This window comes from Montipora capricornis, chromosome 12, assembly GCF_036669925.1.
Source record: "Montipora capricornis isolate CH-2021 chromosome 12, ASM3666992v2, whole genome shotgun sequence".
Lineage (NCBI taxonomy): Eukaryota > Metazoa > Cnidaria > Anthozoa > Scleractinia > Acroporidae > Montipora > Montipora capricornis.
In genome coordinates, this window is record NC_090894.1 from 37,032,530 (window position 1) to 37,057,437 (window position 24,908).

A 24,908-nucleotide genomic window follows, 5' to 3' on the forward strand; every position below is an offset into this window, starting at 1 on the left:
CTTATGCATCGTATTTGCTAAAAAATACTTAGAAATACTTAAACGAGAGAAAGTCTTCAGTGCGTTTCGTTCTACAGGTAGTAACGTTTTTTATAAAAGTACAACTGGTCTAATTTGTGCCTTAAAAGTGTAAACGCACCTTTAGGTGTGTCAATCATCCGGGAGATTGTTTGTTCTTATTGTGAAAAGTATCACTCCCAGTTCAGTTCCCCTGAGGCAGACCTCCCTTGAAGAATTTCCAATCTGATAATACTATTCTAACAACTTGCTGTCTATCTGTTAGGAACGCAGCAATCCAACTGATGAGCGCGGGGTGAACCTTTAGTTTCGCAACTCGTTCAATAAATGTTAATGGTCAATTAGATCAAAGCCTTTCGAAAAGTCAGCAAAGAAGATCTGGGCTCCCAGATCGGCATACTCTACTGCATCGTAAATGGCTTGTAACATGAATATAAGAGCATCTGTTAATGAGTGGCCCTTACACGCAAACCGTCGCGGGTCGATTTTCCCATTAACTGTGGCAGTAACTTATTGCACTTGAATTCCTCCTTGACTTTGACCAATGTGCACGTCAGCGATATCGGGCGGAGAGAGCTCTTGATTTCTCTTCAAGAAATTGACATTAATTATGCAAAAAAGAATTTTCCCGTTGTTTGTCGACCGCAATTCTTTTTATTCCCCTGGGTCTCCCGACACGATTGTTTTCGCTCAGATGGTAATAATTAAATTCCACTGGCTTCAGTAAGTCCAGCCACAAAATATTTGAAGCACAATATCCAGCATCTGTGAGAAAACAGTCATGTCGGGAGACCCAGGGGAGTAAAAAAATATTGCTTTGACAAACTACGGGAAAAAATTTTATTTGCATAATTAATATTAATTCCTCTGGCGGCTTGGTAAATACAGTTACGATCGCGAACAGCGTTTTGTCTTCCAGGAGATTCAAGTTGTCTTTGCGTAATATGTAGATCTAATAGTACACGATATTGTTTTGGTATTGTATATCATTGTAGTGCCATGGTAGAAGTCTTGGGTAAATAGCCCCCTGAGGAGACATGTGGTTACTAGCACATTAGCCTCTAGGCTGACATGTTGATCATTTTCAAGTTGCCTCAGAACTTATGGTTAGTTCGCTCGACTCCGGATTGAGTGGTCCGGGTTCGGGTCCTGGCCGGGGACATTGTGTTGTGTTCTTGGTCAAGACACTTTACTCTCACGGTGCCTCTTTGCACCCAGGTGTATAAATGGGTACCGGCGAACTTAATACTGGGGATAACCCTGCGATGGACTAGCATCCCATCCAGGGGGGAGTAAAAATACTCTTAGTCGCTTCATGCTACAGAAACCGTTAGTATCTGGATGGGTGACCTAAAAAATATACCACTTTGAAACAGAAGCATAGGAGCGAAAAGTCAATTTTAACGCTCACAAATGCGAACTGCGAACTAAGCAAGGTACAGATTTTGTTAGCTTGCTATATGCAAAACAAATATTGACGCAAAAGAAAATAAATATTGATACACAGTTTTTAGCAAGAGCAGAAGAAAGTTTTGCGAAAACAATCAAATGAGAAGTTTTGCGTGACGACTACCGTGGAACTGTGACCATGTTTTGTTTCATTTGTATTGCGGAGAAGGTTTTTACGAAGACAAGTGAACATTAAAATGTGGTTTGAAAATGTGGAGCTAAGCGAGTCTTCAATGTCTCCAGGAGTTAGCGTATATTCCCCACAAAAGCTCCAATTTCAGTCGGAAATTCTCTTCATTTCGAAAAAAAAACTGAGAGCTTCCGGGTGTTCCTTATTTTTTTGACTAATTTCAAACAAATGAAGGAAAGATGCCAAACATTCTAAAACAAGACGCCTACAAGGGCGTATCCGTGGAATGCGCAAACAGTTAACACAAATTGTCCAGTTACAGTCAACTTCAAGTACAGGTAGACTTCGGAAAATGGCGAAAGATTACTAGGAAGATACATCTGTACATCTTGTTGTAAAAACTCATTACTAATGTTACTAAATTTGCAAATGCAAACAACGAAGCCCTATTAGCAGGTTATCAGGATACGGGATCTTTTATTTATTTATTTTTTGGAAGGAGACTTAATTCAAATCCTACAGTTTTACTTGCTTCGTTAACTCCTTTCATCCAAAAATTACAGGATCAGCCTTAAATCATCCGAAAAACTTATTACAAATCACAGTTCAACAACTTATCATCCTGGGCCAGTTGTTCAGAAACTGCGTTTTAAAACGAGTTTTATCCTCTACTCCCAAATGCTGTTCAAGGCTGATATTCAGAAAAACTTTACATTAGAAGAAGTCAATCTTGAAAAACAAAAATAAGCAAAGGAAACTGTGACCAAAAAGTTGAAAACATGAAACAAAAGTTTACGCTAATCCTGGATTAAGGTAATTGGCTTTCGAACAACCGGGCCCTGTAATCGACGTCTGGTTCTGTAATCCTGGTTTAGTTCCTTGCAAACTGTATAAATTTGCCGTGGCGAAGACAAGAAGACAACATCCGTGCTCTATTTCTCTCAATGCTCAAAAATTCCGTAATTGCGTGTTGTATAGTCCAGTCCAAAGTGCTAATTTTACAATTCCATAATCTTGATTTTAGAAACTTGGTACCAAACGTTCCACAATAACTTGAAATCTCGTTAAGAAAAATCCTTAAATCCAGTAGTCCAGTCCGGATTGAGATCGCCAAAACTCTCTCTATCATCGATTCAAAATTCAACAAAAGCTACAAGTAGTAAATAGTTATCAGAAACTACAACAGTTCGTCCTGATTCTACACTCGAGCTGAACAAAAAACCCAAAAAACCCTTGTCATCGTTTTCGAGAGAACAGACAAACAGCCGAAACTGTTCTGTGCCTTCCCCTTACGGCACTGAAAAAGTATCGTACGTTGTACAATAGTACTTGACCGTAGCCCTTGGCCAAGAAACTAATCTTAGCCAAAAGCCCGAGAAGCGATCAGGATACGGGATAATTAGGTAAAAAAAATGTGGGGATACGGGATTTTTAGTCTGGAGGTGGGGGGGGGGGGGGGGGGTAGAATTGAGGAGATACGGGATATTTTTTAAAGTAAGAACGCATTGCGTGTGGTAGTGCAGTAACTTGACAGTGTTTTTTTCCATAACTGTCAACTGAGCGGCGTTTTGTTTTTTCCAGGAGATTCAAGTCCTTGCACAATATGTAGCTCTAATAGTACACGACATTGTTTGGTATCGTAAAGCCCCATTTACACGAGCAATTTTTCCTTGACAAGTTTTCCTTGACAAGGAAAAATTGCTCGTGTAGATGGGGAATAGTGGACAAATTTTCCTTGTCAAGGAAAATCTGGCGTGCTAGCTTTTCCTTGACAAGGAAAAATTGTCAAGTCAGAAATTTGCTCGTGTAGATGGACAACAAGGAAAATGTGACAAGGATATTATTGATTTGCAGCACTTGTCAAGGGAAACTTGTCATATTTTTTAATTTACACTACCGAGGAAAACTTGTCAAGGAAAACTTGCTAGTGTGTACAGTCGGCAAGTTTTCCTTGACAAGTGGACTTGTCAAGGAAAAATTGCTCGTGTAAATGAGGCTTAAATCATTACGGTGCCATGGTAGACATTTTTGCTATATACCCTCTAAGAAGACATTCAGTAAAATACTAAGCCCAGAACGATTGAAGAAAATAACAGGAAATCGAGAAACATTTGGCTTCAAAGCCGATGTGTTGATCATTTACAACTTCTTTTTCACCACAAGCTTAAGCGTGTACTCTGAGCTTCTGACATCTTTCCAAGACCAATGTTACTAAAGTTTTTTTTTTCCCTTTCCAGCGGGGTTAGTATCTGGATGGGGGACGTTAAAATATGCGACTTTTGCTGTCAGGAACATACGCCCAAAAATTCTATTTTAACGCTCAAAAATGCGAACAAAGCAAGGTACAGATTTTGCTAGCCTGCTTTATGCAAAACAAATATTGACGAAAAAGTAAATAAATATTAATATGTAGTTTTTAAGGAGAGCAGAAGGAACTTTTAGGAAGTGTCGATCGAGAATAAAACAATTTGCCATCAGCGAAAAACATTTCGGCAGATTTTTGTTACGTTCCATCAGAGTTCAATTTTTCTATCGTACTTTTGGTCATACAAGTAAAATCGCAAAATCGGAAGTGACATCGATTTTAGCGGCCGCCTGAGATCAAGTTATACCTTGCGTGTTTACTGACAACTCACGAAACAAAGGATACATCTGTGACAAAATGACGGCATAACACCTGGTTTTTGTTAGTGCGTTTTTTTTTCTTTCAAGTGTTATAAAGTTCGACAAGATCTATGTGAGAATTTAACATAAAGATCACAATCGTTGATGCTAGTCCAAGTGTCAGCTGAAGTTAAGCTCCTCCGAATGAGGTTAGTACTTGGATGGGGGACGGCTGCAGTACCTGGTCAGCAGTCAACTTTTAAAAAAAGGTGACCATGATGAGCTCTAAAGTTGAGTCTGCGATATGGCCACATGCTACTAGCCAGCGGATACCTTGTTCTGACAGGTGTCAGTTGACCATAACATGGATGTCTAATGTTAATGGTGTAGGCTAAGACTAGCGTGGCAGCCATTTTGGCGCTCATAATGCAACTATAATACTACGAAATAAGATCAACGACTTCTTTGTAAGTCTAACGGACCATTTTAAACCCCTGACTCGTGATTCTCCCCAAAGCCTGGTACCACTGGAACTCTTTGTCTCCAACGAGGAAGTTCTCCGATCCCTGCCCTGGGTTCTCCCTTTGGACCCCACAGGCAGACCACCCTCTGTTAGTGGGGGATGAGCATTCACCTTTTCTTATTACTGGGTTGCCGTATGGCAATCCCAGTCGGAAAATGGGTAGATTTCTTCGTTTTATTTTCCGTGTCGGTAAAAGTCGTGCCTGTCACTCCCCTGCTAAGTGGTGTCTTTGTGCATTAGAGCCTTCTGCGCTGATTTTCTTAGGATCGAGAGGGTAGTGGGAAATGCGTAGATTTCTCTGGTGGACACAGTAGAACGATTAACTTAACCGGCAATGGCGTCGAAAGTCATGTAACGCGAATGGCGTTTTAGTGGATCTTTGAACAAAATATACCCTTATGAAGCTCAATAATGGCAAATCAATTGGATACTGAACAAGACAGGCGGTGGAATCTTAAATGCGACGAGTAATGGACTTCGACAACAATCTGTCGCCCGTCGAGCCGTCTTTTACCAAGTGTGCTGTTATGTAGAACACTGAAGATTCGTAGGGCAGCGATAATAGTGAATTCAAAGACTAGACCAGGTGGATTGGATGGGATTTCAAGCGTTAAAATCGCTGAAAAGGTAACATTTTCGTAGCGATGCACCACATGTTCCTTTGATCTCACATAATTGTGTTTTCCCTCAAAATATTCGCTTGTTTTCGCTTTCGCTCGAATATATTTACCTTTATTACATGTTCAGTGAATAGTTTTATCCTCTGGGATGAATTTTCCGTCAAAAACTCGGTTATTTGGGTGGTTTTTGGCAAACAGAGGTTAATTATTCGTAATGCGATCGCTTTCGTTGCCGTAAGCAACGGGTCGGCAAATTTGACACTTTTATCGCATTACGCATTGATCGCTAATCCGATTATTACTAAAAATCTAAAAATATTCGTGCCTCATCAGTTTTCGGTCGAATTTATGTCCAAGAAAGCAGATAAATTGCAGAAAATTTTAGTTTTGCATCCAAAAATTCGTAATCAACGCTAAAAAATCAACTTGAAAAAAATTGCCTGGAACGCTGCACGTACCACAGGCAACCCAGTGTACCCTCACGGAGGGTCTAGTTTATAGAAGAAATACAGATGAAAAATATGGTGGCTACAATTTGTTCCAATATGCAGAATTTAAAGCAAACGATTCAATAAAAGTTTGAAGAAAATGTTAACTGAGTCATGTGTCATGTTTTTTTCGCCGTGCTGTGTTTTAAGGGCTATTTTGCGAGATGAAGATTTGACTTCGGCGGGTAGAACTAACCAAGGAGACAAGGCAGGCAGCAAATTTAAGCTGGAACTGACGCCAAATCATCAATTAAAACACCAGCATCCGATCGATTCGGGATGTCCCCATACCTTCGCCGAATTTGAGCTTCATCTTTCGAAAATTCACCGAGAAAGGCGATCCTGAAAACCATAATAAAGCTTCTCAGCATGATCTGTGCAAAATTTCGACCAAAGGCAATTTCAACTTCACTGTACACAGACAAATGCAATCCCTTAGGTTTACATTGGTTTCTCTCGGCCTCGCACCAGTGGCAGGCGTGACAACCGAACTACCTGATAACCCGAGCTGTGGCACTGCCGGATACGAAAGACCAAAAATCCCTATGAGGAACAAAAAATGGAAACGTACTCCCCGAACCAATGCAATGCCACAAACTCTCCGGGGTTTAAAGGGTTTCTTGTTACAAAACAATAACGATACACAAAAGGAAACCAAAAGTTAACGAGACTGATGCAGTCCTAGAATGGCTCACCACGTGACGAACTAACATGTTTTTGACAGCATGATACCCATCATGCCGTACACCAATCGTACCCAGTCCCTTCTGTTCTCGTGCGGTAGAAATTTTTAGGTACGCGAGTCGATTCAAATCCACTAATCAGCGTACCGGGGCAGGGTTGTGGTCTTGAATGTCAACGGTCGCGATACGCTGATTGGTGGATTTGAATCGACTTGCATACCTCAAATGCCTTTGGTCGAGAATTTTGCACCGATCATGTTGAGAAAGCTTTATTATGGTTTTCAGGTTCGCCTTTCTCGGTGGATTTTCGAAAGATGAAGCTCAAATTCGGCGAAGGTATGGGGACATCCCTAATCAACCGGATGTAGAATTTCACTGGTTTGGCGTCAGTTCCAGCTTAAAATGGACGAGGTCACGCGCCGGCAGCTGATTGGGATTTCCTGCCTGCCTTGTCTCCTTGGTTCACAGGCGCCCCAAGCTCATTGTGAGCATGGCTGACAAAAAATAAGGATTTGTATGGGAATCCCGATAAAAGCTTAAGAATATAATTATGCTAAAAAAATCTCAATTCCACATCGAAATCAAATGACAAAGATTAAAGTTTCATCTCAACCCCATCATCAATTCAATAGCAGTCCTGCGAGCAACGTCAGGCTGTGAATATTGCAACAAAAGAGCTTTCGAAGAAGTTGCTTTATCACCAAATTGGCCACGCCTTCGACCGTCGATAACAAACTGAGCCGTACCGGGGTGGCAGACCGTAGTTTGTCAACCGTAAATTTCTTTATTTCCCTGGATCTCCCCTCAGTCGTGTCGTCCAAAAAATGTGGCAGCGTTCACACGAACGCGGTTTCATATCGACACGGTTTCATGACGAAACCACGTCAAAATCGATGCGGTTTGGAAGTGTTTACACGGAACCGTTTTTGCCAGAAAATCGAAGTCGTGATGGTATAAGCGAGCTATTTACTGGGAATCCCAGTCGGAAAGTGGGTAAAATTTTTTTTTTCCTTTTTTTCTTTCCGTGTCGTTAAGAGTCTTGCCTGTCACTCCCCTGCTAAGTGGTGTCTTTGTGCATAGAGCCTTCTGCGCGTATTTTCTTAGAATTGAAAGGGTAGTGGAACACAGTAGAATATTTAATTAACTTGCAATGGCGTCGAAGTCATTGAAACCCAAATGGCGTCTTGGTGGATCTTAAAACAAAATATACCATTATGGAGCTCAAGAATGGAACACTAATTGGATAAACAAGACAGGCGGTGTAAAATAAATATGCGGAATCTTAAAGGGACGAATAATGGTCTTCGTAGTAGCCAAAAAGGCTGGGCCGGGGTGTCTTTTTTTCCAAATAGTTTTGTTTCAATTTTTGCCGTTATTATCCTGTAGTGTTATTACGTGGAATGCCGAAGGCATCCACGTCTTAAAACCGGGCTGGAATCTTTTTTTTTGTTGGTAGTCACAAATGTACAAGTATTGAAACTTGTTAAATACTTATTAAATTATTATTATTATTATTATTATTAAATGTGCATACCCCACGGATATTGAATTAATCTCCGATCGGGTGGACTGATTTATATTCCCTATGGTATTTCCAAACTTCCCTGCCCCGAGGAGAACTCCCATACTTCCCAAGCCATTACGATTTTTCTCTGCTAGCGCGTTAGACCACTCGGCCACCGTGACACACTTCCGTCAAATTGGTGAAAGCAAACATTTATAATAGAATCTTTCCGCCCGCCATGATTGTTTCAGTATTAAACTATTCGATAAAGTGGATAGATGCTTTTTCTTTGAGAAAGGCAAGCTTTAAAGGTAAGGAGAATTTTCTACGTTATTTCTAGATCTTGCTTCGTACTTGTGTGTTCCACTGTGAACATTATTATTTTGCATACAACGAATACTTCATTAGAAGCATTTTGCATAGAACGAATACGTACTCCAATATTTCTTGGGAACCAGTTTGTTCGCCGTTTTGACGTAGAAAGAAAATAAGAAAATAGCTTTGAACGGCCAAACAAGATAAAAAATGAAATCAAGTTTAAAAAAAACGAATTATATCGCCGTCACGGGCACTTCGGGGTTTCGATTGGATCACAGGCTCAAGCCAGGTCAACTTATTGCAAGAATAAATAACTCAGGAGTTCTGCTTTTAGGCTTGCCTAAATCCAGATGTAAGTCTTATCAGATAATCAACAGCCCTTCTTTCTCCCTCAAATTGATCGTGATTACTGAGATTACTGAGAAAAGGAAATGGAGTCCCTTGCCAGAATTCCAACATGCACCCTTCAAAAATTATTATTGTGGTGCCAGTATTATTTTTAGCAGGCTTCAGACAAATTGTAGGCTATGTACAGCCTAAACTTCATTTTCAGTTTAGAGCAAATTTGACTGTTAAGCAAACCGCCTTCATTCCTGGTAATTTGCCCTACTAGACTTTGGGAGGGGGTGGGGGTTGACAATTACTGTAAAAGGAAAAATAATTTATGAGAAGAATGATCTCAGTTTTCATTGAGTGCAATATCTGGTTGAATTGTGTGACTAGGAAAACTGCTACACCCAAAATTACAAAAAGCGTGCACTACATGTACATGCATAGGTTTTTTGACAGTCTTATTGCAGCATTCCACCTTACTTTTTATTGCACATAGCTAATACACCTCTAGGATGGATGGTTGAGGCTGTACTGACAGTGTCCATCTTGAAGAAGTCTAGTGTCACTTCTCCTTGCAGTCTCTGTTAAATCCACTTACATTATGCTGGTTTTACTCTGGCCACCATCAATTCGCAAATGGTGTAAATTGTCAATAGGAGCCATTACAGCATTAACCGCCTAATCCAAGGCAACAGACTGTTTTCTTTGTAATAAGCACACTGCTCCAAAAGGGATCTTCTCAACACAAAGGACAGTAAAGGAGTCATGATGTTTCTCATTACTTCACTTTTCTTCTATAAATGATTTGGAAATTGCAATGACCCTTTGTTGACTTTATTTCGATGGCTTTTCTTCTGTCGGCTTAAATCCCTCTGTGTTTAGTTTCCTTTTGTATTCATCATAAACTCTTTTCTTTGCAAAGTAATTGACCTAAAATAAAATGTATGCAGGTGACATGGCCACTTTTTTACTAGACATAATTATTAAAGCCAATGATCAGAATTCAAAAAGTTCCTCAGTGGGTGCTTGAAACAAAAAACCATTGAGAAGAACTTATATTAAAAACACATTTACAACACGGTCAATGCAAGCACGTGTACGTAAGTGTTTAAATTAAGCTATAGTCTATGCATGCTCAAATGGATCTATTTATAATTTACATGTATAATTATTATTATTGCGTATACAGATTTTACTCAACAACGGGGACACTCTTCTGTCTGTGCCCATCAATTACTTTATGCGATCAAGTTGATGCTGGACAATTTTAAACCTGTAACACTTACAAGTGACACCCATTACAATTATTATTGTTACTGGTTGCGGGTTCAATTGAGAATCCCATCCAGCCTAAAACCCAATAAATGAAAGGTTTGGATCAATCTTGTGACAGAATCCAGGAAGAAGGATACACTTTGCTCTTTAAACGAAATCTCACTTATACCACAGTTTTCAAAATTCAATCTAAAAAAAGAAGAATCCTGTAAATAGCTAAAACTATGACAAAAATATAATGAATCAAACTTAAGAGATGAAAAACATTCTTCCATTACAGTAAATAGGTTCTCTTACTTAAACAAAAAGGAGAAATAAGGGTGAAATTGTTCATTCAGGACCTGTGTAGATCAGTCATGTGATGAATGCATGTGCTAGAAAAGTAGACTGCACACCAAGGTACTGTACATGACATTGCACCTAGTTACAATACAGGCATCAATAATTTTGTGACCAAAATTTACTGAAGAAACAAATTCCCCATCTAATGCTATGGCACTAAACATGGAGGAAGAGATACACTCCTTGCTTCCATCTCTACCACGAGAAACTCGTTTTATATTGTTTTATTTTGTTTGGTTCACTTTATTTGGTTGTTTTATCCCCTAAATTTGTTGTCTAAGTAAGGCAAGTAAGAATAAATAAACCAGGAGCGCCGCTTTTAGGCTTGGCTAAATGTATACATTATTGCTACATCAAGTATTGGTTCAATAATTATATATAATTATAATATATAGCAATGTGCTGTTAATTTTGTACGCAACTGTGTAAAGTTTTACCAGTAAATACAAACTCACGGCAGAATTTGCTGTGAAATTTAATTTCCTACATTTACATTTTCCTGTGGTACTAAAAATTAATACAATCTGACCTGCAACATTAGCCACCAAGCTATGTACATGTAGCTTTGTTCAGCTGGTAAAGCCATAGTTTACATGTTTCCATTTAGCAGTGTACTGCAGGCTCAGTCACTCACTCGTTTAGCCACCTAGTTGCGAAGTTAACCCTTCCACCACAAAACCGGCTATATTTAGACGATTTTACTTGTCAATGGGAAACCCCCAGGTGTCAATGGGTTAATCACTCACTGAAAAACATGCATGCAACGTTTTCGGACAGCAACCCGAACTGAACCTCTTGTATCCCAGGATAGTCAAGGGGAGCAAGGAAGCATTGCTTCAAGTTGCTGGGTATTCTCTTATATCTTGCAAGTACATCACCTATTGGTACTGTAGTAATTTTTATTTATATACTGACCAAACCCCAGTTGTTGAAAGGCCAGGTAACTTTATCCCGTGGAAAAGTCAAATGCAGGGAATAAACAACAGGGTAACCTGAAAACACTGAGCCCCCTATGGAGCGGGTCCAGGGACTGCCTTATGGACCAGTCCACGGACTATCCCTACACCCCCCCTCTATAGACCACCCCAACACAACACAGAAATAAAAATAAATAAAGTAAAAGAAATAACAACTAAAGATTTGACTTACTGGTTACCTGGATAGAGCTCTCGTGTCGGGGAAATCAGTCTCGGACTCCGGTACAAGGTATGTAAATCACATATTAAAACACTTCAAATTTTCGGGAGAATGACACGAGTGGTCTATCCAGACAACCGGTAAGTCAAATATTTAGTTGCTATTTACTTTACTTTATTTATTTTTATTTCTATGTTGTTTTGGAGTGGTCCGTAGGGGTAGTGCGTGGACCAGTCCACAAGGTGGTCTGTGGACCCCATAGAGGGTACGGGCTCAGTGTTCTTGGGTCACCCTAAACAACATACATAAAGCTATGAAGGGTTTATATACATGCCTTTACTTACATGTGCTGAGAGTGTGCATATTATGATTCTACGGTCATGTGAGGAAATTCATGTGCTGAAATTTTGCACAAGTGCAAACTGTTGGGCAGTGACGTATCCACCAGACAAGTTATCCCCACTTATAATAATAATAATAATAATAATAATAATAATAATAATAATAATAATAATAACTTTATTTAACCAGGGAATCCTTATCACTAAAAAGTGGTCCTCTAAAGAGCCGTGCGCATTAACAGTAACAAAGCTAACACCTTTTTAGCTTGTACATTTTGTTTTCCCATTTCAGACCACGTGATGTTACTTTAGGGAACAGTTCTTTCAACTGTCGTCTTATGCACATGCACATGTGTTATGAAAAAACAAAAGCAACATTCCCTTGAGAACATGCATCACGTTATCAGGAAAGTCTAATACGTGTGAAATTCTTCTTACCCACACTGCGGGACAAACACTATCGTAAAGTTCCTTTTCCTTGATGCACGCAGATTCATTATCATTGTTAGAAGAAAGGCAAGCAAAATAATTGTCTCGGGCTACGTGGCATCTTCTTCTTTCTTCTCCTGTTGGAGCCGGCATCACTGAGGAGAGGAGGGAGGAGGAGGGAGGAACGGGCAAACACTTAGTAACCTTCCCTTTTCAATAGAGCGCAGTGCTTGATGGGATCGTAATGGCCGTTAAATTGCCCGCTAAATACGAAACCGACGGATTGATGTTCGTTTTCGGAAACATGACATATAAAAATTGCAACTATCAACCGTTGTTTGAGTAAAAGGAGACAGAACAACGTTCTGGTGTTTTCACTTCCCAGAGACAAATTTCAACCTGTTTATTGCAACATGAATTCTAGCATGAGAACAGCTGAACAGCTGGATCCCACCGTTTTAAGCTCCAGACATGTATTCCGTGGAATAGAGTACGTTGTTACGCTTATGGTTGATAACGACAAAGAAGTATTTAGCCTTGAAATCGAAGACAGGCTTACTTCTGATCAATGGAGAGGACAATTTGACGCTAGATGTAAGTTGACTATAAACTTGTTTTGAAAGTGTACATGATGCAGCCCATTGCTGCCACTCATTAATGCTACCAAATTAAAATGCCAAATGACTGTTCGTAGAAATACATTCTAGGTTAAGAGAACGAGGTCGTATGTTATTCTATGGAGTGACGTTTGTGTCAAAAATACTTATTGTCATACAATGTATATAAAACTTTTTGCTCTTTAAATAAAACATCTTAATAGCTTATACATAAAACTTGCTACAAAATATAAAACTTGTCACGCCATATATAAAACTTGTTGCAGTAAAACTTGTCACGCAATATGCCTATTGGCTATTGGAACCCAGTGCCGTGCCAAAGGGCGAGAATGAGGTGATTCATGAACTTGAGTTTCCAGGATTATAAACTCTTATAAAGTTGTGTGAAACGCTTTGACAAATAACTCAGAAACGCTGTAGCGCACAGACCTGAGAACTGGTGACGTGATAAATTTTTGAAATTATTTGTCTCCTACAGCATTCTAAGTTTTGGGCTTATTTCATGGAATGGTTTTGATTTTATTTTTTTGTTGCGTGACAGTGAAAACGATCTATAGTTAAGGGGCTGTTGACATGTTCATTTTGTCCCTGCTTAACATCAACTGGATGTCTAGGGGGGGAGGGGGTAAGGCTGTGGACGTTAGTGTGGTGCACTTTTTAACAGTAGCAAACTGACACATTCTTTGATCGTGTGTCACAAAATTCAAGAGAAAGAAGGACTAGTTTAATAAGAAAAGAATGTTTACTCTGTCCTTAGCCACCATAAATTCTACATTTTACATTGTGAACTTTTTACTGTATCCTAATAGGCCTCGCCATTTTTCTTTGGCTGATTGAACAACACTTTCCTTTGCAAGATATGTGCAATAAACTTTTCATACTTAGATATAGGGTCTCTGTAGATCAGATATCCTGCGTGTTTAGTTTTTTTCACACTCCTTCGGAACAAGGTTTACAATTAGTTGTTTTGACATCTCGCCTAACAAGGAAGGAAGCTTGCGGCATCAGAGTAGCGAAAGAATAACGCATACATGGCGGGGAAAATAAATAAATAAATATGCATTTATATAGCGCCACCTTCCATTAATTGTCCATGGCGCTTTACAATACTCTAAAACCCTAAACATTAAAATCCTTTTAAAGAATCAAATGCGCAATATAATGTTTCAAAGAAAAAGTAAAAAAGTACAAATCAATTGCATGCTTAAAAAGACAAAATCTTAAGGTTAGCCCTCAAAACTGCCTCTTACATGATGAAAACCTGATCTGAAGTGGTAGTTTATTCCAGAGCCTTGGTGCCGCTATGCAAAAAGCCCTTTCACCATACTTTTTAAGATTTGCTCTTATGGATTGCAAATGGATTGCCAATATGGACCATAGGCTTGATGTGTTTATAACAACATGGGGGCTAGCCATTCTGGCTTTTCCTTTGAATAATGCATTTAGAAGGAGATACAAATACGTGTAGAATCAACAGGAAAATGCAGTTGTTCAGGTACAGTATAGGAAAAACCAGAGTTTTATGTATGAAAGCTCTCGCCACGTTCTTAAAGCAGTCAATTGTATGGATACCGGTTGTTGACCTCTCCCTGTAGTAAAGTGCATGTAAATATGCCCAGTCAGCTGTAGCGACTGGCACCAGACAGGGACTTCTAGGGCAGGAAAATTTTAAGTGGACGTTAAGGAGGGGAGGGGGGGGGGGGGGTCTGATGTAAAAGTGAATATGTCGATGGTCCCTAAACCCGACAACTTCATCTCTCTTATAGTTAATACTCCAGAGGTGGTTTGACATGGTCTGAAAAGAGCTTGAAGTGTGGTGGATTGCAGAGGAGATCTCAGGGGTTATCCAGGGCAGCTGGCATGGTCTCCGCAGATATACTTCTTTTTGTGTGGCATCTGCTGGTCCACTACATTGATGAACAGCTAGTACCAGTGTTCACAAATATACAATGTATATGCAGTATACCAGGGGATTTCACCAAGATCAGCTAGGAAACAATCAGTGTCGAAGCCCTTCATACTACAATATTAATGAGTGAAGGCTGAGGTCTAGCGATCTTCTGCTTCGGATCCATATAGCTTAGATCAAATCATGATCACTGAGACCCAGCTTCATTGTTCTGCATGTACTTGTAGCAAATTGTTCTGGGTTAATGGCAATAAGGACATCAGAGATGCAGAGTTGTTGAAATGTCGACTTTGCGTAAAACTGCCGATGGTGATTGCCTCACTTTGCTTTAACAATCGAGACAGTGACTCATTTATGTCCTTTTGATTACCTCTTTGCCTTTCCACTTTGTTTTGGTCTCTAAGACCATCAGCAAGACTTGATAGTCTCTCAACGAGGTCTCTGTGAGAGCCCATCTTGCTAATCCTGGAAACTCAAGTTCATCAACCTGTTCTCGCCCTTCGGCATGGTACTGGTTCCAATAGGCATAATTATTGCATGACAAGTTACATTTTATGCTTGGCGTGACAAGTTTTATTGCAACAAGTTTTACATATGGCATGACAAGTTTCATATTTTCAAACAAGTTTTTTATATGGCGTGACAAGTTAAATATATTTTCAAACATTTTTTGTATTCGGCGTGACAAGTTTTATGTATAAGCTAAGATATTTTATTTAAAAAGAGCACTAAGTTTTATATATTTAATGATAAGTTAAATTACGTGTATGTATGACAAGAAGTATTTTTGATACAAACGGCATTCCATATTATTCACTTTCTAAATAAATTTGAGTAATGTATTGGTTTGAAACTTACATTGTAGCTCATTGCTCTGAAAAATAGTGAAAACAAATTAGATTAAAGAAACTAATTAATAAAGAGTTGTTACATATCATATATACTTTTTATAACTAAGGACCTGGTGTTAGTGTGGTGTTAAAGTTGTCAATACAAAATGCAGACTGGGTACAAAATGCAAAAAAGGCTCAAACGCCAAAATTCAGACTGCAAACTTGATACAAAAAGCAGAAGAAAAACAACAGTGCTTGGATGTGCCCTTGTGTCAGATTTTTGTTGCCTTCCAGAGAAAATGCAGGCCGAGACTAAAATGGTTGCCCAGTCTTTAAGTCGATGTGTACAGTTGTAGGTCGGAGTGGGAATACAGATTTGACTTTCAACCCATAAATGTGACAAAAAATCACAAGAAAACTCTGCAATGGTCAGTCAAAAAACCTTGTTTATTTTTGTATCTTAAAGGACCACCTTCAACTGACAGGCTTTTCAACCGTTTGGTTTTGTTATGGAAATTTGTATTGCTTATCACAGCGATCTGATTGGATGAATTTCAGCTTTGGCTGGATTTTCGTATATGAAAATTGTTCCACGGCATGCAAAGCCTGTTTATTGCCACAGGAAAAATACACTGTGTAATGCAGATGTAGAAAACATAAACTGTTTTGGTCTTGAGTATCATTGTATCCTACAGTACTGGCCAGTCACAGTTGAAATAGAAACACTGCAAGGTTCATTTTAATAACCAGGTCAACCCTCTCACTTAATTTGAAAACTAATAATTTGTACTGAGAAACTGGCCTAGAATGTTTAGTTTGTCACATATTACTGATTGTGTGTTAATCAGTATTTGTATTGTATTATTTTCAGTCTGCATTTTGTACTGACCTATTTTCTGAGCTGTCTGTCTGTTGTATGTACATGTAACGTTGCTGCATGTTGTGTTTTCAGATATTGAGGACTTGACACACAAAACTGGGAATTTCAAACAGTTTACAGTTTTCGTTAATATGCTTGAAAGTGCCTTGTCAAAAGTAAGTTACAGTTAATTTCCTGATATTGTAAACTCTGAATGGAGTGATTTGTGGGATTGTGCATGTTAGCTCAAGTTACATTTATCAGAAGTGATATAAGAACAATGTACATGTGGTAATTAGACATTAGGGGTTCTGGCACATCCCCTGGGCATTACATGTAGGAGGTTGGCTCACCTCGTAGGATGCCCAGTCGGCTCCCTGCAGGTTTTTGGCACACCCTCAAGCAGTAGGTGTCCACTTGGCATACCCCGGAGGAAGCCCTACAGGCTGCGATACTGCCCTACTGACACAAAGTGTCTACACAGTGTAAGAACAATACAGGGCTTCTGATATCTTGCGCAAAGAAAAATTAAATTTTCGCGGGATTTTCAGAGACAAATTCGCAGAAAAAACAGGAGATTGCGTGGGAATTTTCGGCGCAAATTTCATTGGAAAGCAATCAGTTTTGTGCTGATTTGTTGAATGTTGTTAATGAAAAAAGATGTGACGCAATTTTGCCAAATTTTTTTGCAAAATAATGAGCATAAGCCTATGCAATAACAACAGCAAAAGAAAGCTCTTTTATTTTGCAGGGTTTAATTTTTTCAGATTTTGCGGATGGTTCTTGATCCACAAAAATAAGTTCCAGCTGGAAAAAACATTCCCAAAAAAAAAATTTATTCCCATTAATTAAAACAATATAATTAAAAATGGCTCTTAATCCAGTTGTGTTACTGTATATCAAAAAAAGAAACTCCTGTGCAGAATTGTTGATGGTAACAAAAATATGTTTAAATATAATTTTTAAAATGCTGTTAATTGATTTTTTGAATTTACTCAATTTACAGCGCTTTAAAAATTATTTTTTAAACATATTTTTGGGTAGATACAACATTGGCACTTGCAACAGACCAACCATGCTATATCGGTAGCTCTAGAAGCACTTGTGTGGTTGCTTGCACAACAGATGTAATCTATTTTGAGTGACTGAGTTTAAGTTTATTGTATTTTTGCATTTTATCAACCTGAGCCGCTTAAAAGTCGGCTTTTACAGCTTTAGTTGAAATGTTGGTTCTAACTGGAAATACTTGTTGTGCCGACCGGCTTGTCATGGATTGAAATATCTGAGAAGTAGACTGTTAATGTTGTTTTACCTTAAGTTGATGTCTTGCTGCTTGAAAGCAAAACCTCAAAAATTAGTTCCCAGCAGAAATTTCAGTCAATTTGAGCAGCAAAAGTTGCTCCTGCAAACCTCAAAAAATATCCACTCTGCAAAGTAAAAGTCCCACAAAAATTTCATGCTACACGGTACTCATGCATAAGCACCAGCTACTTGAACGTTTTTGCCGGCTGCAAATTGGCAGAGATAAGCGGTTACAAAAACGCTTTAAGACAAAAAAATAAATAAATAAATAACTAAAAGGAAAAAGAAAATAGGTTAAAAGTATCCTTTTGTTTCATTCATAAGTTCAATGCATTTTACATTGTGCAATTTACAACAAAACTTTTCACTTGATACGTTCTCGTGTGCTGCATGATTTGCAGATGAGCAGATAGGTTTCTTTGAAACTAAATTTACATAATTAGGTCTTTGTTTATGGACTTTGTTCTTCTTGATAAACCTTTTAAGATAGCGGTATCAATTTGCGATTGAACTTATCAGATTTTGTCGCAACACAAACACGGTAATTGAGTCCGAAGTGATGTCCATTTCCAAATATTAAACAAAAAGAAAATTGTCCAAAAAAAAATTCTGCCCCAGTTTATTTCAAAACCTTTGGTATTTAATGCCTGCCGTCGACATGCAGTTTGGTATTACAGTATAATTTTTTGAGGATGTGTGACTTTATCAGTTTTGATCGTGATGCAACATGTTGCAACCAAAAGTGTCAGAACGAACCAATGTTTCTGTCTGGTCCTAATTGATGGTTGCACAATCAACACGTGGTTTTGGACACTGTACTTGCATAAATCTGAAAGGAAATGGCTAAATGACAGTCTTCTTAGAGCACTTTTATAGCAAAAGAGCAAGAAATGAAGGTAAGTTAGTTAATTTCGTTAAAATTTTTGTTATGCAAAAGTAAAGTTGGCTTTTAACTGCAAGACGTCAGTGTTTTTACATTTTACATGACATGAACATTTTTATCGCAGAGGGAATTCGAGTATCAAAACCCAGACGATGTTAGCTCTGGTGATGCTCAAAATTAATTCTTCATAATCAATCTCAACAGCAGACAGGTATGGTGTGTTTGCCAAAATAGCGGAAGCCACAATTTTACATGTCTGATTTTTAGGTTTTTTTTTATTTTGACCTCATTTTTAGAATCTTGTCGGTCTGAAGTGAATGTGACAATTCATGGTGATATATATAAAGAACAATTTTGTTCATACTGAAGAACAGCCCAACAAATCATCAGATTAGCACGAAAATATGCTAAAAATGATTAACTTGGTCCAACCTAATTAAAATTTACTTGCGTTAACACTTCAGACTCTGCAACTTGGACTTCCGATAAAGTAACCACAACTATCAAGGAAATGTGGCCTGAAAGGAATGAAGTTCAAACAATGACTCTTCAAAATATATTTGCCACTGCCCTGAGCAAAGGAGAGCAGCACCTGTTTGGAACTACGCCATCTGGGCGAGTGACCTTAAAATCACACTGGCCCAGATCAGTTTTCAATTGCCCTGTCTCCTCCATTAAAAAAACTGTCCCCTTCCCTCTCCTATGAATAATAAAATACACAACCATTTATGTTTGATTCCCTCTGTCGCAAAGACGTGGGCTGCACTTTTCTTGTGATAAGAAATTGGTTCTGTTTCGTAGCTTGTACACCTGCCAATAAATTTACTCAAGATCAGAACCTTCTGCATTTCTGACCCCTTTCTATTCTCAGTGCATCACAGACAAGTCACCATTGAGCTTGTTCGTGTCTTTTTCGTATTCCATTAGAGGGGTGGTATTCCTGTCACCAGCAGTACTATTGTTATCACAATGTACTTTTTATACAGGAAGATATCTCCACATTTGGAGATGACCACTTTTAAAACTCAGTGAATGTGCACAACTTGGAGCAAAGTATCGGTAAAAGGGGTGGGAAATGTGCATTTTCCAGCGTTTCCTGGCGCCTTGCATGAGTCAGCATATTTTATGACCAGAGGTATTACTTTGTACATCTATCATGTAACAATCAACCAAAATGGGAGTCCTTTTTGTCTGTTTGCGATCCAAATTTGTTGGAGATTTCAGAGCAGAAAGTAAAAAGTTACAGTTATTTTGAAAAATATATTTTGTATACAAAAATCGTACTCACCAAACTAGGCAAGTGATCCTTGATTAGTACTCGGCAACACAATTCTGAAAGTCACCTGGGTGAACGTGCGAGCATTAATTTTCAACCCTGGCAGCAAGGCCAGTGCACCACCTCAGCTGGCCCAATTAGAAAGAGGTGGGATGTAGGCAGTCAGGTTCCCAAAATAGGCAGTTGGTGAGCTCAGTGCAAGCAGGTACACTTATTTTTTCGTTGGGGCAACCACAGTTTTGGCTACCTTTGGGTACACACAGGACAGCCTGCGGCAACACTCGCCTACGCCGTAACAGAGGGTTTTTCTAGTCCATGCATGCTAGAGACAAAGGAGGAGAGGACAAGCGGGCCAGTAGGGCGTGTGAGTCTTTGTTTGTGCCAACTGCCAGTACAAATGCCATCAATTGCAAAGAGGGTTGCAAAAAAGAGTGCTGCGAGCTGCAATGGCCACACAATCGCCGACTTTGCCGCGTTTGCAGCAGAAACAACCAGATCGGTTTTTTCCAAAAAGGAGAGAATCAATTTTTCAAGGGCTCCAAGGATCCCACGTTCTTGAAGTGGCTCTCCTGAGCTTTGAGAAGATAGTCCAGTTTTTTGTGCAAACTTTGGACCAAGGAAACAGGCTTGTACAACCTCGTTGTGCCAATTCCAAGCTGCTTTCGAAGAAAGAGGGCAGACTCCTTTATCCGCAAAGCACCAATCTCTTCGATTTCTTGCTTGGACAACTCTCACTTTTGCAGCATTTTGTGCTTTCTTGGTACATACTACCATTCAACCGGATAGTTTGGTGGTGCACTTGCCAACAACCTTGTGAAGCAACACTTGCCCAGTACTTGCTAGTATTTTTTTGTTGTGTAGGTAGCTTGCGGGTCGACAGAAGGCAGAGGCACTGGTGCAGGTGCTTGCGATGGAGACCAAGTCCCAATTGGAGAAAGAGCAAGATGTGGGTTACTATAGCCCTTGCCCCAACTCTGTCATGGCCAGAAAGGGAAAAGACACATGCCAGTGGCTGTTCTTGGCAAAACAGCTTTGCAGAAGGAGTTGCTTCCAAAAGTATTGCAAGGACCATCTTCGTTTGTGTCATTGTGGAGAGACTCTTTCTTGCCAAAACTACTGTGTGGGCATCAAAACAAAACTTGCCCTTTGCAGCGCAGGAAACCATCAAATGGAGAGGTCGCAGGAAAGACAGTTCCACTCCTTGCATGCATATAAATAGGGGATTCTGAGAAGGGTGGGATACAGGCAAAGATGGAATACCATCGCCACCTAGTAGACCTCCACAAGAGCAGTCGCATCTCTGACACCGTGTTGTCCACGGCATTGCTGCTCTGGACAAGTGCCAGCACAAGTACTTGCATGTGGACAAGTACTTTGCTTTGCTTTTCAACATATACCGGAGAAAGAGGGGTCGTGGAGGGAACACAAACCTGTGGATGGAGAAAAGCAAACATGTCGCAGAGCATAGCTGTGGAGGGGCTGTTGAAACAAGGCTATTGGAAGAAAGCTGTGTAGCAAAAGCATTTCTGCAAAAAGAAGTTGGCAAAGGTTTTGGCAAAACTGAAAAATCAAGGACTCTAGAGAGAGCAGGTGCCTCCATTGGTGTTTGGAAGATCGGGGCATAGGCAGGGTTCTGCAGGTGTTTGCGAATGGCGGCTGACTCCAAAGGCTACGTTTCATGGCAAAGGATGTGTGGGAACACAAGATATGGGCAAGATATTTTCTCTGCGTCTGCTGCAATTGAGTTCACCATTTTTTCCACCCAGTTGCAAAAGGTGACATAGTGGGGGCAGGGGAGGGGGGGACCTGGAGGAAGAACTGAAGAAAGTTGTTGGGGTCCTTCCCCAGCCATGCGGCCAGACAGGTTTGGACAAAGGGGGTGGAGGGTTCAGGCCAATCCCCACATTTGGTGTAGATGAGCTCCCAGACCCCATGTAGGAGAAGAGATGGAAGCAGGGTGTCGGCCACCCAAGGGTTTTGAGCCGTAGCAAAAAGTGGGGGTAGGAGGTCCAGCTGTGATGCAAGCGGGAGGAGGGATTTTTTGCATCAGTTTAAATGCTGGAGTCCTTGAGGCTGCTGCGAAGCTGGACTTGAATGCCTCAAAGCCCTTCGTTGCACAACGCCTCAGTTGAGAGGTCGACTGCATAGATGTTCTAGATGCCAGCCAGGTCGCAAAGGAGCAGGTGGAAGTCAGGATTGCTGAAGATGACTGTGTAGCAGAGGCTCATATCCAACGATGAAAACTCCAGGCATCCATACGGGAGGTGACAGCCTGTCATTGGGTGGGCCCACAGGAGCTTGTGTACAATGGTTGCAAAGGTTTTGTCCCCCATCCAGTATGGTATGGAAACGTTGTAGCCATGGCAAGAGGCCAGGCACCAGATTGGCCCCTTGGTCAGTGAGGTTTGTGAGAGAGAGTGGATGCCCACACCAGGGAATGATACCTGGGGCTTGAGGGATAGGAAATGTTGGAGGGAATTCCAGCACGTCCTGGCTTCGGTGTTCGGCAGAGCACAGCAAGCAGTATCTCCAATTTGGGTGGTGTCCGGCAAACAGTTTTTGGACCTCTTAGAGACATTGGGGTAGTTGAGTGCAATCACCAATCTCCAGGGAGGCAGAACAAGACATTCCCGTGGTATCCCACGGCAAAATGCTGTCTCCCCTCCAATGTGCCCAAGTATTGCCACACCAATGTCGCTGCATTGACAGCTGTCTGCCAGATGCTGAAGAGCTTTGCAGGAGTCCCACTCCTGTTAATAATAATAATGGTAAGATAATAATAATAATAATAATAATAACAATAATAATAACAACAATAACAATAACAATGACAATAATAATAATAATTATAGTAATAATAATAATAATAATAATTGGCAGTGCTAATTACCCTTTACTTGCCGTATTGAGGACTGAATTGCGAAAGGGTGCAGCTTACGATATCGGGCTGAAATCATACGAAGGTGCCTCTGGCTGCCATGTTTGATGTCGGAGCACAGCACCACGGCTAGATTTGTTAACCTGAAATTTGTAAAAATACATCCTACTGCTACTTGTAAATTTTCCTAGTTTGGATTGTAATTATTGTAAAGCACTATTGGGCTAAAGGGAAATAGCGCTATATAAATAAAGCATTCTTCATGTTGTAACAACAGCGGAACTACTGTAAAGGAATGTGCGAGACATAGCAGCCTACAACAACAACGTCAAATGCGCGAAATTTATTTGCCATTTGCGACAGCATAAAGTCTGATCTTGGTGACCTCATGGAACCATTGAAGTATGCGTCTATTATCAATTACAAAGTTGTGTATCTATTCCGACCTGTACCTCATCTTTCTCTAACAAATTATTGGTGTTGGTGGTTCCTTGGAAACCTGATTGCCTATACTCCCACCTCCCACCTCTAACGCCAGTCTGAAATCCATAAAATGAAGACAAAAGCTTTTAAAATGTCATTCCCTTAGTAACCTAAAGTAACCTATTATAAATCGTCTAAGAACCAATTAAATAGAATTAAATACGTAGCAGAAAAAAGATATCTTCAAGAACAATTTAGACTTAAGAGTGAAAATCTGAAAACGACATGGAAACTGATTGGCATGATAGCCAAAAATCCTCTTTCAATTCCAATATGGCTTTAGAAAAGGACATTCAACAGCAGAGGCTATCATTGATATCACAAATACACTAAGTAAAGCTATTGACAATAACTTGTACTATTCTGGCGTCTTCCTAGATTTTTCAAAAGCTTTTGATACTGTGAACCATATGATCTTTTTGAGTAAATTAGAAATGGAATAAGGGGGATACTTTTGAAATGGTTTTAAAGTAATCTCTCGAATAGAAAACAGTATGTGGAGTTAAATCCCCAAATCAGACAATATTATATGGAATTCCACAAGGGAGCACCCTCAGACCTCTCCTATTCCTAATCTACATTAATGATTTACCAAATAGCTCAGACCTATTAAGTTTTAAAATCTTTGCAGATGATACCAATGTATTTGCATCTATTTGCATCTGCAAGAGATCCTAAAATACTTGAACGCTGGATGAACTCTGAATTAGCCAAAGTGAAATGATGCTGTGATATTAATAGTTACGTAAGGCTGTTATAGCCGAGGAGTGGGTTGCGAGGCTGGGCTCTCACAGCCTCTCGAAATGCTCCCAATGGCATGCGTCTTCGAGCCTCTGTCGGCTAAGTTCAACTTCTGGCCTCTGTGCGGCGGAAGTGGCACCACCAACAGGAGAAGGGAAGAAAGCGAAGCCATTGGCAGCTTAAAACCAGTTGCCCAGGGTATATGGGGCTCTTAGCCTTTGAAGGCAGCCCAGCTAGGGGAAGGTAAACCCTGATTTCCAACCTCCGCTGCCTTGTGGCTATTCCTGATCTCAGGAAGTCTTCAGGAGTAAACCTCGAAGACAAATCCAGAGTGGAGCCCCCTAAGACAGAAGGCAGGTGCTCAGCACTTTCTTCCGGCAGCCTCTGCAGTCCAACAAGGCCCAAGTTGTATTGGTTCTTCCTTTCTATTGGACCCAGCCAGTTACACCAAGAGGGGGACAATGTCGTATGGGTAGCCCAGCATCTCCTTATCTTCCCACCCAGACCTTAGTGCGAACTGGAGAGGGCACTCCAGCGGTGTCACAAGACTCTAGCTCAACATGGGACGAGGCAGTTTACTGGTTCTAAGCTCCGACTGATTGCTGTAAGGAGTGCCAGGGGTCTCGTCCGATGGTGGGAGAAGCCCTCGCAGTTTCATTGGGGGGCTCCCACCCGCCTCAAGCTGGGAAGCACCCAGCCAGTTAGGTGCCGCTCTGTCATCGCGTGCCTGCTCTACTGGGTGCGTAGAGCTTAGGGGACCCTCCCAACAAGCGAGCAAGTGCTTGCACCAAGCAGTCAAAAGCAAAAACTACGAAGACTCCAGCTCTTCATATCGCAAACTGGAACATTGGAACCATGTGCCCTGGTCTCAGCGCTGACGTTCAGCAAATGGAGGACTCCCACAAGACTGCCATCCACAAGGAGCTGGCACAA

The 24,908-nt window shown here is 40.3% G+C and overlaps 2 protein-coding genes across 3 annotated transcripts in view; one reads left to right on the forward strand and one right to left on the reverse strand.

Moving 5' to 3' along the window:
• Positions 1-9,016: 9,016 nt before the first annotated feature.
• LOC138025768 (cytochrome c oxidase assembly factor 6 homolog) lies at positions 9,017-12,376 on the reverse strand. The gene is made up of 2 exons (XM_068872931.1): positions 12,204-12,376; positions 9,017-9,600 (listed from the first exon to the last, which is right to left on the reverse strand). Exons 1-2 carry the CDS (start codon positions 12,345-12,347, stop codon positions 9,505-9,507), a joined length of 240 nt encoding a protein of 79 aa, XP_068729032.1. The 5' UTR covers positions 12,348-12,376; the 3' UTR covers positions 9,017-9,504.
• A 43-nt stretch (positions 12,377-12,419) lies between these two features.
• LOC138026481 (centrosomal protein CCDC61-like) overlaps positions 12,420-24,908 on the forward strand; it is a 50,331-nt gene continuing 37,842 nt past the window's right edge. The window contains exons 1-3 of one of the 2 annotated variants that reach the window (XM_068873851.1): positions 12,420-12,788; positions 14,578-15,228; positions 16,506-16,588. In XM_068873851.1, the coding sequence (XP_068729952.1) occupies positions 16,565-16,588 (24 nt within the window). In that variant the 5' untranslated portion in view covers positions 12,420-12,788; positions 14,578-15,228; positions 16,506-16,564. The remainder of the gene's footprint in view (positions 12,789-14,577; positions 15,229-16,505; positions 16,589-24,908) is intronic. The other variant, XM_068873850.1, reaches the window with a different exon arrangement.